Source organism: Salvelinus fontinalis, chromosome 8 (assembly GCF_029448725.1).
Source record: "Salvelinus fontinalis isolate EN_2023a chromosome 8, ASM2944872v1, whole genome shotgun sequence".
NCBI lineage: Eukaryota > Metazoa > Chordata > Actinopteri > Salmoniformes > Salmonidae > Salvelinus > Salvelinus fontinalis.
Genome location: NC_074672.1, coordinates 51,129,526 through 51,147,743, shown reverse-complemented (window position 1 = coordinate 51,147,743; position 18,218 = coordinate 51,129,526). Strand labels below are relative to the sequence as shown.

General features: G+C 46.7%; 1 protein-coding gene across 1 annotated transcript; it reads left to right on the top strand.

The window, feature by feature from the left end:
* Positions 1-911: 911 nt before the first annotated feature.
* LOC129861391 (potassium voltage-gated channel subfamily A member 2-like) lies at positions 912-8,646 on the top strand. Its single transcript, XM_055932789.1, has 3 exons — positions 912-1,141; positions 6,395-6,638; positions 6,897-8,646. Exons 1-3 carry the CDS (start codon positions 972-974, stop codon positions 7,992-7,994), a joined length of 1,512 nt encoding a protein of 503 aa, XP_055788764.1. The 5' UTR covers positions 912-971; the 3' UTR covers positions 7,995-8,646.
* The last annotated feature ends 9,572 nt before the right edge of the window (positions 8,647-18,218 follow it).

Below are 18,218 nucleotides of genomic sequence, written 5' to 3'. Positions count from 1 at the left end.
CTTGAACATAGAGTGTTGACACCCTGTGGAATCCATAGGAATTGCATCCTGGGAGCTGGAATTCAGAATGCCCCTATACCTTCCATTGTAAGAGCATGGGCTCTCAAAAATAAAATTCTGGTTGGTTTTTATTTGGATTTTATCCTACCATATCTATAGTGTTATAGTCTCCTACATGTTAACATTTCTACAAACTGCAAAGTGTTTTCTTCCCAATGATACCAATTATATGCATATTCTGGCTTCAGGGCCTGAGCAACAGGCAGTTTTCTTTGGGCACGTCAGTCAGGCGGAAATTGAGAAAAAAGGACCCTAGCCCTAAGAAGATATATCTTCAAACCACCAACTTACTACCCTGAGAGAAGGCCGAGTATAGCCCACGAAGATCTCTCCCACGGCACGAACCCGAGAGGGGTGCCAAACTGGACAGGAAGATCACATCAGTGACTCAACCCACTCAAGTGATGCACTAGTAAGCCAGTGACTCAGCCCCTGTAATAGGGTTAGAGGCCGAGAATCCCAGTGGAGTGAGGGGAACCGGCAGGGCAGAGACAGCAATGGTGGTTCATCGCTCAAGTGCCTTTCTGTTCACCTTCACACCCCTTGGCCACAATACACTCAATCATAGGACCTACTGAAGAGATGAGTTTTCAATAAAGACTTAAAGGTTGAGACCGAGTCAGTAATCGGCTAATACAAGCAGACAAGATTGTACCGCAGCTATAACATTATTCATTATATAGATTATTATGTGTTTTAAAATGAATGTGAAACAAGCTGGTTAATATGTTTCTGTTTCTCTGTTTTGTCCTCTCCAGATCAATACTGCCTGTTCTGTCTTCTCCAGGTCACAACTGCCCAACCTGTGTGTTCCTCTGCCCCCCCCCCCCCCCCCCCCGGTCCTTCCGCTACTGCGCCCTCCCCCCCCGCTGCTCATCTGAACGCTGCAGGCCCCGCCTTACTCCTCTACCATGACGGTTGCTACAGGGGACCCGGGGGACGACGCATACGAACCGGAACTGAGCCACGAGTGCTGCGAGCGTGTAGTCATCAACATCTCCGGGCTGCGCTTTGAGACGCAGCTGAAAACCCTCTCCCAGTTCCCTGAAACTCTGCTGGGGGACCCCAAGAAGAGGATGAGGTAACTATACCACATATATAGGTTATTATCCTGTATTGATGATACCCCTAACTCTTACCCCAAGAAGAGGATGAGGTAACTATACCACTATACCACTTATATAGGTTATTATCCTGTACTGATGATAACTCTAACTCTAACCCCAAGAAGAGGATGAGGTAACTATACCACTTATATAGGTTATTATCCTGTACTGATGATAACTCTAACTCTAACCCCAAAAAGAGGATGAGGTAACTATACCACTTATATAGGTTATCATTAGGGCTGTCAACGATAACAAAAATGGTATCCGGTTGATTGCAGGATTTGCTGTGATTAATGGCAAATTCAGATATTGCTAAAGTTGAGTTTTAACTTCTTATGGCTGCAGGGGCAGTATTGAGTCGCTTGGATGAAAGGTGCCCAGAGTAAACGGCCTGCTCCTCAGTCCCAGCTACTAATATATGCATATTATTATTAGTATTGGATAAAAAACACTCTGAAGTTTCTAAAACTGTTTGAATTATGTCTGTGAGTATAACAGAACTCATATGGCGGGCAAAAACCTGAGAAAAAATCCAAACAGGAAGTGGAAATTCTGAGGCTGGTCGAGTTTCAACCAAGATCCCATTGAAATCACAGCGAGATATGAATGAGTATTCACTTCCTACGGCTTCCACTAGAGGTCAACAGTCTGTAGAACTTTGTCTGATGCCTCTGCTGTGAAGGGGGGCCGAATGAGAGGGGAATTAGTCAGGTCTGCCATGACCTGACCATGCTCTGACCATGCGCGTTCACATGAGAGGGAGCTCTGTTCCATCGCTCATCTGAAGTCAATGTAATTCTCCGGTTGTAACGTTATTCAAGATTTATTTTAACAACATTCTAAAGATTGATTCAATACATCGTTTGACATGTTTCTACTGACTGTTACGGAACTTTTGGACATTTCGTCAGGTTTTAGTGAACACGCTTCGTGACTTTGGAATTGTTTACCAAACGCGCTAACCAAAGTAGCTAATTGGACAAAAATAACGGTCATTATCGAACAAATCAAGCATTTATTGTGGACCTGGGATTCCTGGTAGTGCATTCTGATGAAGATCATCAAAGGTAAGGGAACATTTATCATGTAATTTCTGGTTTCTGTTGACTCTAACATGGCGGCTAATTTGACTATTGTTCTGAGCTCCGTCTCAGATTATTGCATAGTTTGTTTTTTCCATAAAGTTTTTTTTAAAATCTGACACAGCGGTTGCATGAAGGAGAGGTATATCTGTAATTCCATGTGTATAACTTGTATTATCATCTACATTTATGATGAGTATTTCTGTTGAAACGATGTGGCTATGCAAAATCACTGGATGTTTTTGGAACTAGTGAATGTAACGCGCCAATGTAAACTCAGATTTTTTTATATAAATTTGAACTTTATCAAACAAAACATACATGTATTGTGTAACATGAAGTCATATTTGAGTGTCATCTGATGAAGATCATCAAAGGTTAGTGATTAATTTTATCTCTATTTGTGCTTTTTGTGACTGCTATCTTTCACTGGGAAAATGGCTGTGCTTATTGTGGTTTGGTGTGACCTAACATAATCGTTTGTAGAGCTTTCGCTGAAAAGCATATTTGAAATTGGACACTTTGGTGGGATTAACAACAAGATTACCTTTAAAATGGTATAAGACACATGTATGGCTGAGGAATTTTAATTATGAGATTTCTGTTGTTTTGAATTTGGCGCCCTGCACTTTCACTGGCTGTTGTCATATCATCCCGTTACTGGGATTGCAGCCATAAGAAGTTTAAATGTCAGGAATTGTGAAAAACTGAGTTTAAATGTATTTGGCTAAGGTGTATGTAAACTTCCCACTTCAACAGTACATGTAAGTACATGGATGAGTGATGGCCAAGCAGCATAGGCAAGGTGCAATAGATGGTATAAAACACACTATATACATGTGATATGAGTAATGTAAAATATGTAAACATTATTAATAAAGTGACATTATTTAGTGGCATTGTATAAAGTGACTAGTGATCCATTTATTAAAGTGGCCAGTGATTGGGTCTCAGTGTAGGCAGCAGCCCATCTGAGTTAGTGATTGCTGTTTAGCAGTCTGATGGCCTTGAGATAGAAGCTGTTTTTTTAGTCTCTCTATCCCAGCTTTGATGCATCTGTACTGACCTCGCCTTCTGGATGGTAGCGGGGTGAACAGGCAGTGTCTCGGGTGGTTGATGTCCTTGATTGACCTTGTGGCCTTCCTGTGACATCAGGTGCTGTAGATGTCTTGGAGGGCAGGTAGTTTGCCCCCGGTGATGCGTTGTGCAGACCGCACTACCCTCTGGAGAGCCTTGCGTTTGAGGGCAGTGCAGTTGCTGTACCAGGCTGTGATACAGCCTGACAAGATGCTCTCGAATGTGCATCTGTATAAGTTTTGGGCGACAAGACAAATTTCTTCAGCGTCCTGAGGTTGAAGAGGCGCTGTTGCACCTTCTTCACCACACTGTCTGTGACCATTTCAGTTTGTCTGTGCTGCTGTCCCTTTGATATGGATAGGGGGGTGCTCCCTCTGCTGTTTCCTCAAGTCCACGATCATCTCCTTTGTTTTGTTGACATTGAGTGAGAAGTTGTTTTCCTGAAACCACACCCTGAGTGCCCTCACCTCCTCCCTGTAGACCGTCTCGTCGTTGTTGGTAATCAAGCCTACCACTGTAGTGTCGTCTGCAAACTTGATGATTGAGTTGGAGGCGTGCATGGCCACGCAGTCGTGGGTGAACAGGGAGTACAGGAAGGGGCTGAGCACGCACCCTTGTGGGGCCCCAGTGTTGAGGATCAGTGGGGTGGAGATGTTGTTTACTACCTTCACCACCTGGGGGCAACCTGTCAAAAAGTCCAGGACCCAGTTGCACAGGGCGGGGTTGAGACCCAGGTCCTCCAGCTTGATGACGAGTTTGGAGGGTACTGTGGTGTTGAATGCTGAGCTGTAGTCAATGAACAACATTCTTACATAGGGATTCCTCTTGCCCAGATGGGTTAGGGCAGTGGGCAGTGCGATGGCAATTGCATCGTCTGTGGATCTGTTGGGGCGGTATGCAAACTGAAGTGGGTCTAGGGTGGCCGGTAAGGTGGAGCTGATATGATCCTTGATTAGTCTCTCAAAGCTCACCATGATGACAGAAGTGAGCGATAGTCATTTAGTTCAGCTATCTTAGAGTTCTTGGGTACAGGAACAATGGTAGCCATCTTGAAGCATGTGGGGACAACAGACTGGGATAGGGAGAGATTGAATGTGTCCATAAATACACCAGCCAGCTGGGATGCCGTCTGGGCCAGCAGAGGGTCAGCCATGGAGAAGGAGACGGGGGGGCAAAGAAGATGTTTAGTTTGTCTGGAAGTGTGACGTCGGTGTCCGTGATGTGGCTGGTTTTCTTTTTGTAGTCCGTGAATTCCTGTAGACCCTGCCACATGCATCTCGTGTCTGAGCCGTTGAATTGCGACTCCACCTTGTCCCTGTACTGGCATTTCGCTTGTTTGATTGCCTTGCAGAGGGAATAACTACACTGTTTACTTTCAGTCATATTCCCAGACCTCTTTCCACGGTTAAATGCTGCACTTTCAGTTTTACGCGAATCCATCCATGGTTTCTGGTTAGGGTTTAAGAGTCACAACATCAACAACATCTCCAATGCACTTCTTTATGAACGCAGAGTCAGCGGTTGATGTTGTTCTCTAAGGCCGACCGGGACATATCCCAGTCCTCGTGATCAAAACAATCTTGAAGCGTGGCTTCCGATTGGTCTGACCAGCGTTGAATGGTTCTCGTCACTGGTACATCCTGTTTGAATTTCTGCCTATAAGACGGTAGAAGCAAGATGGCGTCATGCTCGGATTTTCTGAAGGGAGGATGGGGTAGGGCTTTGTATGCATCGCGGAAGTTAGAGTAGCAGTGGTCGAGCGTATTGCCCATGCACGTAGCGCAATAAATATGATGGTAGAATTTAGGTAGCCTTGCCATGTGCCTTTTACTGAGGAGTGGCTTCCATTTGGCCAGTCTACCATCAAGGCCTGATTGGTGGAGTGCTGCAGAGATGGTTGTCCTTCTGGAAGGTTCTCCCATAGAGGAACTCTGGAGCATTCTGATAGTGACCATCGGGCTCTTGGTAACCTCCCTGACCAAGGCCCTGATGTCTCAGTTTGGCCAGTAAGAGTTCCAAACTTCCTCCATTTAAGAATGATGGAGGCCACTGTGTTCGTGCAGACCTTAAATTCTGCAGATAATGTTTTGGTACCCTTCCCCAAATCTGTGCTTTGACACAATCCTGTCTTGGAGCTCTACAATTCCTTTGACCTCATTTCTTGGTTTTTGCTCTGACATGTCAACTGTGGAACCTTATATAGACAGGTGTGTTCCTTTCCAAATCATGTCCAATCAATTGAATTTACCACGGTTGAAATCCAATCAAGTTGTAGAAACATCTCAAGGATGATCAATGGAAACAGGATGCACCTGAGCTCCATTTCGAGTCTCACAGCAAAGAGTCTGAATACTGATGTAAATAAGTAAGGTGTTTCTGTTTTTTTATATTTGTAAGAACTTTTGCTATAATTTCTCATTATTGTGTGTAAATTGATGAGGAGTTTTATTTAATCCATTTTAGAACACGGTTGTATACTTGCTGAGTACTTTCCCGAAAGGACAGTATGTTACGGGTATGTGAGACCAGGGAGACCTGTCCAGAGTTGTTTATTAGGAAATGGAACTGTACTAAGTAGATAATTAGATAATAATATAATAATAATTAGTAGATCATTTTATGAACCAAACAACAATGTCATCTGTTGTTGTTTGTTGCCACGACCGTTGCTGCGTAACCTTGGTAACCTTGCTGCATCGTCCTCTATTCATTTCAATGTGTTGACAGTTGGAGAAATTGTTTGAGGCTGAATTCAAAAAGTATGAAAGCCAACGCTCCAATATTCTAGAACACTTTTGTGTGTATTCATACGCTTTTTGGACTATGAAAGATGCTTATCTCCAGGAAGAGACGGAGGTAAGATAGGGACTTCAATACTTTACTTTTTATGGTCCTGTTAACACTATGCTTTTTGGACTATTAACCCCAAGAAGAGAATGAGATAAGATAGCGACTTCAATACTTTACTGGTACTTTAGTTTTTATAATGTTATCTGTTATTGTTCTGCATTTGTGGTTGTATCTACTACTTGCAATGAATCTCTCTCTCTCTCTCTCTCTCTCCAGGTACTTTGATCCTCTGAGGAACGAGTATTTCTTTGACAGGAACCGGCCCAGTTTCGATGCCATCCTGTACTACTACCAGTCAGGAGGGAAACTGCGCAGGCCGGTTAATGTCACTCTAGACATCTTTTCAGAGGAGATCCGCTTCTATGAGCTGGGTGAGGAGGCCATCGAGATCTTCAGAGAGGATGAGGGCTTCATTAAGGAAGAAGAGCGTCCTCTCCCAGAGAATGAGTTCCAGAGACAGGTACATTCAATTGTTATTTATTGGTGGCACATTGTCTAGTCAATATAAACTCAATATAAATATTTTATTCTGTTATTAGCAAATGTCTCAGAGAATTTCTATCTGCTGTCAATTTGATAAGTGTGTGTGTGTGTGTGTGTGTGTGTGTGTGTGTGTGTGTGTGTGTGTGTGTGTGTGTGTGTGTGTGTGTGTGTGTGTGTGTGTGTGTGTGTGTGTGTGTGTGTGTGTGTGTGTGTGTGTGTGTGTGAACTTGAACAGGTGTGGCTGCTGTTTGAGTATCCCGAGAGTTCCGGCGCGGCCCGTATCATCGCCATCATCAGCGTCATGGTGATCCTGATCTCTATCGTGTCCTTCTGCCTGGAGACCCTCCCCGTGTTCCGGAACGACCATGAAGACAACAATGTGTTCCAGCCTTTCAACAACTCCTCGTCTTCCTTCACCTCCTCCTACTTCACGGATCCATTCTTCATCCTGGAGACGCTCTGCATCATCTGGTTCTCCTTCGAGTTCCTCGTCCGCTTCTTCGCGTGTCCTAGTAAAGCCGGGTTCTTCGGTAACATTATGAATATCATCGATATTGTGGCGATTATTCCATATTTCATCACGTTGGGCACCGAGCTGGCAGAGAAACCGGAGGACGGGCAGACGGGGCAGCAGGCCATGTCTCTCGCCATCCTCAGGGTCATCCGTCTGGTCAGGGTGTTCAGGATCTTCAAGCTGTCCAGACACTCCAAGGGGCTCCAGATCCTGGGCCAGACCCTGAAGGCCAGCATGCGGGAGCTTGGCCTCCTCATCTTCTTCCTCTTCATTGGAGTCATCCTCTTCTCCAGCGCTGTTTACTTCGCTGAGGCCGACGAGGCGGACTCCCAGTTCAGTAGCATCCCAGAAGCCTTCTGGTGGGCCGTGGTTTCTATGACCACCGTAGGCTACGGCGACATGGTGCCCACCACCATCGGCGGGAAAATCGTTGGATCACTCTGCGCCATCGCCGGCGTGCTGACCATTGCCTTACCAGTTCCTGTCATCGTGTCCAACTTCAACTACTTCTACCACAGGGAGACGGAGGGCGAGGAGCAGGCGCAGTACCTGAACACACCCAGCGTGCCCAAGGCCGACTCAGCAGAGGACCTGAAGAAGAGCAGCAGCAGCGGGAGTGGTTCCCCCCTCAGTAAGTCAGACTACATGGAGATACAGGAAGCTGCACTGAACCACAGCACTGAAGACTTCAGAGCAGAGAGCCTGAAGACAGGCAACTGCACCCTGTTGGCTAATGCTAACACACTAGGTAATGCTAACACTAACACGCTGGCTAACACAAACCATGTCAACATCACCAAGATAAGAACGGAGGTATAGCTGGATTCAGACGGTATAACACCAACTTCTTGGTTGACAGGTAACCGGAAGAAAATAGTAGAGGAGTGGAGGACTGAGGAAATACCCTTCCTCTCTCTGATGTTGTTAAAGGCTTGGAGCCCCTACTGGAGCTGTCCAGACTAGATCACTGAAACTCTGATAGAGACCCTGCAAGGTGGACCTTAGCCCCACATCTTACCCCCCCCCCCCAAACTGACCAGCTCCTAACTCACCCCCCCCCCCATGTCCCTCTGTTGGGAGGTGAAGCTTCCCTGTGTTCTGTGTCTGCATGGCATTAGTCTGGTCTGTGTGACTGTTAAACTGTCCAGTAGGCGTCTATATACACTGCTCGCTACAGTAGCCCGGTAGTAGGAGAACTGCCGACTGTCACCAGACCTAAAAACTCTCAGACAGCATAGAGGGACCACTCTGCACAAACTGCCACAATCCCGTCAGCAGAGATCTAGGATCAGTTTTCCCTGAACAAGTCCTAGCCGTAACCAATAGGAGATATAAGGCAAAACTGATCTTAGATCAGGGTCTCATCATCTTCTAATTAACTAGCTCTAACTGCCAGCCGATAGCAGCTTATTGACCCCCCCTCTCCCACCCCGTACCCCCTGAAACTCTCTCCCACCCCGTACCCCCTGAAACTCTCTCCCACCTCGTACCCCCTGAAACTCTCTCCCACCCCGTACCCCCTGAAACTCTCTCCCACCCCGTACCCCCTGAAACTCTCTCCCACCCCGTACCCCCTGAAACTCTCTCCCACCCCATACCCCCTGAAACTCTCTCCCACCCCGTACCCCCTGAAACTCTCTCCCACCCCGTACCCCCTGAAACTCTCTCCCACCCCATACCCCCTGAAACTCTCTCCCACCCCGTACCCCCTGAAACTCTCTCCCACCCCGTACCCCCTGAAACTCTCTCCCACCCCGTACCCCCTGAAACTCTCTCCCACCCCGTACCCCCTGAAACTCTCTCCCACTCTGTACCCCCTGAAACTCTCTCCCACCCCGTACCCCCTGAAACTCTCTCCCACCCCGTACCCCCTGAAACTCTCTCCCACTTCGTACCCCCTGAAACTCTCTCCCAGCCCGTACCCCCTGAAACTCTCTCCCACCCCGTACCCCCTGAAACTCTCTCCCACCCCATACCCCCTGAAACTCTCTCCCACCCCGTACCCCCTGAAACTCTCTCCCACCCCATACCCCCTGAAACTCTCTCCCACCCCGTACCCCCTGAAACTCTCTCCCACCCCGTACCCCCTGAAACTCTCTCCCACTCTGTACCCCCTGAAACTCTCTCCCACCCCATACCCCCTGAAACTCTCTCCCACCCCGTACCCCCTGAAACTCTCTCCCACCCCATACCCCCTGAAACTCTCTCCCACCTCGTACCCCCTGAAACTCTCTCCCACCTCGTACCCCCTGAAACTCTCTCCCACCTCGTACCCCCTGAAACTCTCTCCCACGCCATACCCCCTGAAACTCTCTCCCACCCCGTACCCCCTGAAACTCTCTCCCACCCCGTACCCCCTGAAACTCTCTCCCACCCCATACCCCCTGAAACTCTCTCCCACTCCGTACCCCCTGAAACTCTCTCCCACCCCATACCCCCTGAAACTCTCTCCCACCCCGTACCCCCTGAAACTCTCTCCCACCCCGTACCCCCTGAAACTCTCTCCCACCCCATACCCCCTGAAACTCTCTCCCACCCCGTACCCCCTGAAACTCTCTCCCACCCCGGACCCCCTGAAACTCTCTCCCACCCCATACCCCCTGAAACTCTCTCCCACCCCATACCCCCTGAAACTCTCTCCCACCCCGGACCCCCTGAAACTCTCTCCCACCCCGTACCCCCTGAAACTCTCTCCCACCCCGGACCCCCTGAAACTCTCTCCCACCCAAGTACCCCCTGAAACTCTCTCCCACCCCATACCCCCTGAAACTCTCTCCCACCCCATACCCCCTGAAACTCTCTCCCACCCCATACCCCCTGAAACTCTCTCCCACCCCATACCCCCTGAAACTCTCTCCCACCCCGTACCCCCTGAAACTCTCTCCCACCCCATACCCCCTGAAACTCTCTCCCACCCCGTACCCCCTGAAACTCTCTCCCACCCCGTACCCCCTGAAACTCTCTCCCACCCCGTACCCCCTGAAACTCTCTCCCACCCCGTACCCCCTGAAACTCTCTCCCACCCCGTACCCCCTGAAACTCTCTCCCACCCCGTACCCCCTGAAACTCTCTCCCACCCCATACCCCCTGAAACTCTCTCCCACCCCGTACCCCCTGAAACTCTCTCCCACCTCGTACCCCCTGAAACTCTCTCCCACCCCGTACCCCCTGAAACTCTCTCCCACCCCATACCCCCTGAAACTCTCTCCCACCCCATACCCCCTGAAACTCTCTCCCACCCCATACCCCCTGAAACTCTCTCCCACCCCATACCCCCTGAAACTCTCTCCCACCCCATACCCCCTGAAACTCTCTCCCACCCCATACCCCCTGAAACTCTCTCCCACCCCATACCCCCTGAAACTCTCTCCCACCCCGTACCCCCTGAAACTCTCTCCCACCCCGTACCCCCTGAAACTCTCTCCCACCCCATACCCCCTGAAACTCTCTCCCACCCCATACCCCCTGAAACTCTCTCCCACCCCGTACCCCCTGAAACTCAGCTACAACTCAACTATGTGAAAGTTATTTCACTTCAGAAGAATGTAAGAGGGATGTCATCAATATGCTCATTTGTCCCCTGTCATCTCTCTCTCTCTGGTGGGGGGAGGGGGTTCTGTCTCACAATGGACTGAATGTATTTTATTTATTTGTGTGTGTGTACATTTTATTGGTAGTTATTTCTGTATGTATTTATTTATCCCTGCTGTGCAGGTCTAAATGTGTGGTTTTGGCTCAGGTAGGGTTCAGATCTCATCTGTTCTGGGAGGGAGAGACACCCAAGCTGAAGAACAAAATATTTAAAGTCTGCCTGCGGGTTTACTATTACTGGGGATACTACTACTGCCTACGGGGTTACTACTGCTGGGGTTACTACTGCTGTAAACCCTAGTAGTAACCCCAGTAGATACTACTACTGGGGTTACTACTACTGGGGTTACTACTACTGGGGTTACTACTACTGGGATTATTACTACTGGGATTACTACTACTGGGATTACTACTACTGGGGTTACTACTACTGGGATTACTACTACTGGGATTACTACTACTGGGGTTACTACTACTGGGGTTACTACTACTGGGGATACTACTACTGGGGTTACTACTACTGGGGTTACTACTACTGGGGTTACTACTACTGGGATTACTACTACTGGGATTACTACTACTGGGGTTACTACTACTGGGGTTACTACTACTGGGGATACTACTACTGGGGTTACTACTACTGGGGTTACTACTACTGGGGTTACTACTACTGGGATTACTACTACTGGGATTACTACTACTGGTGTTACTACTACTGGGGATACTACTACTGGGATTACTACTACTGGGGTTACTACTACTGGGGTTACTACTACTGGGGTTACTACTACTGGGGTTACTACTACTGGGGTTACTACTACTGGGGTTACTACTACTGGGGTTACTACTACTGGGGTTACTACTACTGGGATTACTACTACTGGGGTTACTACTACTGGGATTACTACTACTGGGGTTACTACTACTGGGATTACTACTACTGGGGTTACTACTACTGGGGTTACTACTACTGGGATTACTACTACTGGGGTTACTACTACTGGGATTACTACTACTGGGGTTACTACTACTGGGATTACTACTACTGGGGTTACTACTACTGGGATTACTACTACTGGGGTTACTACTACTGGGGTTACTACTACTGGGATTACTACTACTGGGATTACTACTACTGGGATTACTACTACTGGGGTTACTACTACTGGGGTTACTACTACTACTGGGATTACTACTACTGGGATTACTACTACTGGGATTACTACTACTGGGGTTACTACTACTGGGGTTACTACTACTGGGGTTACTACTACTGGGATTACTACTACTGGGATTACTACTACTGGTGTTACTACTACTGGGGATACTACTACTGGGATTACTACTAATGGGGTTACTACTACTGGGGTTACTACTTCTGGGGTTACTACTACTGGGATTACTACTACTGGGGATACTACTACTTCTGGGATTACTACTACTGGGGTTACTACTTCTGGGATTACTACTACTGGGGTTACTACTACTGGGATTACTACTACTGGGGTTACTACTACTGGGATTACTACTACTGGGATTACTACTACTGGGGTTACTACTACTGGGATTACTACTACTGGGGTTACTACTACTGGGATTACTACTACTGGGGTTACTACTACTGGGGTTACTACTACAGGGATTACTACTACTGGGGTTACTACTACTGGGGTTACTACTACTGGGGATACTACTACTGGGATTACTACTACTGGTGTTACTACAACTGGGGATACTACTACTGGGATTACTACTACTGGGGTTACTACTACTGGGGTTACTACTACTGGGATTACTACTACTGGGGTTACTACTACTGGGATTACTACTACTGGGGTTACTACTACTGGGGTTACTACTACTGCCTACTGGGGTTACTACTACTGGGGTTACTACTACTGGGGTTACTACTACTGGGGTTACTACTACTGGGATTACTACTACTGGGATTACTACTACTGGGGTTACTACTACTGGGGTTACTACTACTGGGGTTACTACTACTGGGGATACTACTACTGGGGTTACTACTACTGGGGTTACTACTACTGGGGTTACCACTACTGGGGTTACTACTACTGGGATTACTACTACTGGGGTTACTACTACTGGGATTACTACTACTGGGGTTACTACTACTGGGGTTACTACTACTGGGGTTACTACTACTGGGATTACTACTGCCTATGTTTCTACCCCAAACCTCCACCCCATCTACTCCCTGAATAGTTTTTTGCTTTTCTCTCCTCTCCCTATCTCTCTGTCTCTCCTCTCTCTCCCCCCCCCTCTCTCTCTCAACCCCCCCCCCTCTCTCTCTCTCTCTCTCTCACCCCTCCCACTCTAACAGAGTACTGTTCTGTTCCAACCCACTGCTCAGTGATAGTGATAGCTGCCCCACTGCCCAGTGATAGTGATGGCTGTCCCACTGCCCAGTGATAGTGATATCTGCCCCACCGCCTAGTGATAGTGATAGCTGCCCCAATTCCCACTGATAGTGATAGCTACCCCACTGCCCAGTGATAGTCATAGCTGCCCCACTGCCCAGTGATAGTGATAGCTGCCCCACTGCCCAGTGATAGTGATAGCTGCCCCACTGCCCAGTGATAGTCATAGCTGCCCCACTGCCAGGTGATAGTCATAGCTGCCCCACTCCCCAGTGATAGTGATAGCTGCCCCACTGCCAGGTGATAGTGATATCTGCCCCACTGCCCAGTGATAGTGATAGCTGCCCCACTGCCAGGTGATAGTGATATCTGCCCCACTGCCAAGCGATAGTGATATCTGCCCCACTGCCAGGTGATAGCGATAGCTGCCCCACTGCCAGGCGATAATGATAGCTGCCCCACTGCCCAGTGATATTTGCCCCAGTGCCAAGCGATAGTGATAGCTGCCCCACTGCCAGGTGATAGTGATAGCTGCCCCACTGCCCAGTGATATTTGCCCCAGTGCCAGGTGATAGTGATATCTGCCCCACTACCCAGTGATAGTGATGTCTGCCCCACTGCCAGGTGATAGTGAAAGCTGCCCCACTACCCAGTTATAGTGATATCTGCCCCACTGCCATGTGATAGTGATAGCTTCCCCACTGCCAGGCGATAGTGATATCTGCCACACTGCCAGGTGATCGTGATATCTGCCCCACCGCCCAGTGATAGTGATAGCTGCCCCACTGACAGTGTTATTGATGGTTGCCCCAGTGCCCAGTGATAGTGATATCTGCCCCACCGCCCAGTGATAGTGATAGCTGCCCCACTGCCGGTGATATTGATGGCTGCCCCAGTGCCCAGTGATAGTGATGGCTGTCCCACTGCCTAGTGATAGTGATATCTGCCCCACTGCCCAGTGATAGTGATATCTGCCCCACTGCCAGGTGATAGTGATAGCTGCCCCACTGCCAGGTGATAGTGATATCTGCCCCACTGTCAAGCGATAGTGATATCTGCCCAACTGCCAGGTACAATGATAGCTGCCCCACTGCCAAGCGATAGTGATAGCTGCCCCACTGCCAAGCGTTAGCGATATCTGCCCCACTGCCAAGCGATAGCGATAGCTGCACCACTGCCAGGTGATAGTGATAGCTGCCCCACTGCCAGGTTATAGTGATAGCTGCCCCACTGCCCAGTGATATCTGCCCCATTGCCAAGCGATAGTGATAGCTGCCCCAATGCCCAGTGATATTGATGGCTGCCCCAGTGCCCAGTGATAGTGATATCTGCCCCACTGCACAGTGATAGTGATAGCTGCTCCACTGCCAGTGATATTGATGGCTGCCCCACCACCCAGTGATAGTGATAGCTGCCCCAATGCACAGTGATAGTGATAGCTGTCCCAATGCCCAGTGATAGTGATAGCTGTCCCAATGCCCAGTAATATTGATGGCTGCCCCAATGCCCAGTGATATTGATGGCTGCCCCACTGCCCAGTGATAGTGATGGCTGCTCCACTGCCCAGTGATAGTGATAGCTGCCCCACTGCCCAGTGATATTGATGGCTGCCCCACTGCCCAGTGATAGTGATGGCTGCCCCAATGCCCAGTGATATTGATGGCTGCCCCACTGCCCAGTGATATTTATGGCTGCCCCACTGCCCAGTGATATTGATGGCTGCCCCAGTGATAGTGATGGCTGCCCCACTGCCCAGTGATAGTGATGGCTGCCCCACTGCCCAGTGATATTGATGGCTGCCCCAGTGATAGTGATGGCTGCCCCACTGCCCAGTGATAGTGATGGCTGCCCCACTGTCTAGTGATAGTGATGGCTGCCCCACTGCCCAGTGATAGTGATGGCTGCCCCACTGTCTAGTGATAGTGATGGCTGCCCCACTGCCCAGTGATAGTGATGGCTGCCCCACTGCCCAGTGATATTGATGGCTGCCCCACTGCCCAGTGATAGTGATGGCTGCCCCACTGTCTAGTGATAGTGATGGCTGCCCCACTGCCCAGTGGTGTTGATGGCTGCCCCACTGCCCAGTGATAGTGATGGCTGCCCCACTGCCCAGTGATAGTGATGGCTGCCCCACTGCCCAGTGATAGTTATGGCTGCCCCACTGCCTAGTGATAGTGATGGCTGCCCCACTGCCCAGTGATAGTGATGGCTGCCCCACTGCCCAGTGATAGTGATGGCTGCCCCACTGCCCAGTGATAGTGATGGCTGCCCCACTGCCCAGTGGTCTATGGTGAGGAATAAAAACTGCTGATAGGCTAACAGACGCTGATACCTGATAGGCTCATAGAAAATGATACAACAGCACACATTTGTTGGTTTCTTTCCTGGTCAATTGTTATCTGTTTGTTGGGCTATCAACTAGTGTTGGGTTATCAACTAGTGTTGGGTTATCAACTAGTGTTGGGTTATCAACTAGTGTTGGGTTATCAACTAGTGTTGGGCTATCAACTAATGTTGGGCTATCAACTAGTGTTGGGCTATCAACTAGTGTTGGGTTATCAACTAGTGTTGGGCTATCAACTAATGTTGGGCTATCAACTAGTGTTGGGGTATCAACTAGTGTTGGGGTATCAACTAGTGTTGGGCTATCAACTAGTGTTGGGGTATCAACTAGTGTTGGGGTATCAACTAGTGTTGGGCTATCAACTAATGTTGGGCTATCAACTAGTGTTGGGGTATCAACTAATGTTGGGCTATCAACTAGTGTTGGGGTATCAACTAGTGTTGGGGTATCAACTAGTGTTGGGGTATCAACTAGTGTTGGGCTATCAACTAGTATTGGGCTATCAACTAGTGTCCAGCTTGTGTTTTTATTCGTATGTAAGCTAACCTCTAGCAGCTAACATCTAGCATTTAGTTTGTCAGATGCTAACGTTACATAAAGTCAGCTCTGTATACTGTAAGCCAATTGGCTAATTGCTAGCTAACACCATCAGCGCTATGTGACGTCAACATTAGCATTCTAACCAGCATAGTTTATCAATGGATGCAAATAATTCAACTAGCTTGTCTGGTGACATTAGCAACCTACATGTTTGATTTTAGTGTTGCCATGGCCTCTTCCATCCATGAAGTTTATCTTACCATCAAACAATCTGTGATCGCATCAATTATTTATTATTTGGTAAGAAAGCGAGTTAGCAGCCCATTTTTTGCCACGCCCAAAGTGAATGACAAAAAGCATCGAGAGTCTCTGAAGTGTGTCTGCTTCCCCAGTGGCACCCTTTCATTGCCAACGTAGTGCACTATATAGGGAATAGGGCTCTGGTCTAAAGTAGTGCACTATATAGGGGATAGGGCCCTGGTCTAAAGTAGTGCACTATATAGGGAATGGGTCCCTGGTCTAAAATAGTGCACTATATAGGGAATAGGGCCCTGGTCTATAGTAGTGCACTATATAGGGAATGGGTCCCTGGTCTAAAATAGTGCACTATATAGGGAATAGGGCTCTGGTCTAAAGTAGTGCACTATATAGGGGATAGGGCCCTGGTCTAAAGTAGTGCACTATATAGGGAATGGGTCCCTGGTCTAAAATAGTGCACTATATAGGGGATAGGGCCCTGGTCTAAAGTAGTGCACTATATAGGGAATGGGTCCCTGGTCTAAAATAGTGCACTATATAGGGAATAGGGCTCTGGTCTAAAGTAGTGCACTGTATAGGAAATAGGATGCCATTTGGTTAGCATCCATATGTCTGATGTCATCATGCTGTAGGAAGCTAGCTGACTTCCGAGGTTCAAGGTCACCAAAGACAGCGGCTGCATTGTAACAGAGATTAATTTATAAATCAAGTGTCGTTGTTTTGTATCCATACTGAATGCTTTTGATCCTGTCCTTGGTGTTTTATGTCTGTTTAACTAATATAACACTGTAGTACTGGACAATATAATATAAACTGTAATACTGGACAATATAATATGAACTGTAATACTGGACAATATAATATAAACTGTAATACTGGACAATATATTATAAACTGTAATACTGGACAATATAATATAAACTGTAATACTGGACAATATATTATAAACTGTAATACTGGACAATATAATATAAACTGTAATACTGGACAATATATTATAAACTGTAATACTGGACAATATAATATAAACTGTAATACTGGACAATATATTATAAACTGTAATACTGGACAATATAATATAAACTGTAATACTGGACAATATATTATAAACTGTAATACTGGACAATATAATATAAACTGTAATACTGGACAATATATTATAAACTGTAATACTGGACAATATATTATAAACTGTAATACTGGACAATATATTATAAACTGTAATACTGGACAATATAATATAAACTGTAATACTGGACAATATAATATAAACTGTAATACTGGACAATATAATATAAACTGTAATACTGGACAATATAATATAAACTGTAATACTGGACAATATAATATAAACTGTAATACTGGACAATATATTATAAACTGTAATACTGGACAATATAATATAAACTGTAATACTGGACAATATAATATAAACTGTAATACTGGACAATATAATATAAACTGTAATACTGGACAATATAATATAAACTGTAATACTGGACAATATATTATAAACTGTAATACTGGACAATATAATATAAACTGTAATACTGGACAATATAATATAAACTGTAATACTGGACAATATAATATAAACTGTAATACTGGACAATATAATATAAACTGTAATACTGGACAATATAATATAAACTGTAATACTGGACAATATAATATAAACTGTAATACTGGACAATATAATATAAACTGTAATACTGGACAATATAATATAAACTGTAATACTGGACAATATAATATAAACTGTAATACTGGACAATATAATATAAACTGTAATACTGGACAATATATTATAAACTGTAATACTGGACAATATAATATAAACTGTAATACTGGACAATATATTATAAACTGTAATACTGGACAATATAATATAAACTGTAATACTGGACAATATAATATAAACTGTAA

Coding starts and splice junctions, on each gene's coding strand:
- LOC129861391 (XM_055932789.1), top strand. CDS start 972: ATGACGGTTGCTACAGGGGACCCGGGGGACGACGCATACGAACCGGAA. Junction 1,142..6,394: donor GACCCCAAGAAGAGGATGAG/GTAACTATACCA, acceptor CTCTCTCTCCAG/GTACTTTGATCCTCTGAGGA. Junction 6,639..6,896: donor AGAATGAGTTCCAGAGACAG/GTACATTCAATT, acceptor GAACTTGAACAG/GTGTGGCTGCTGTTTGAGTA.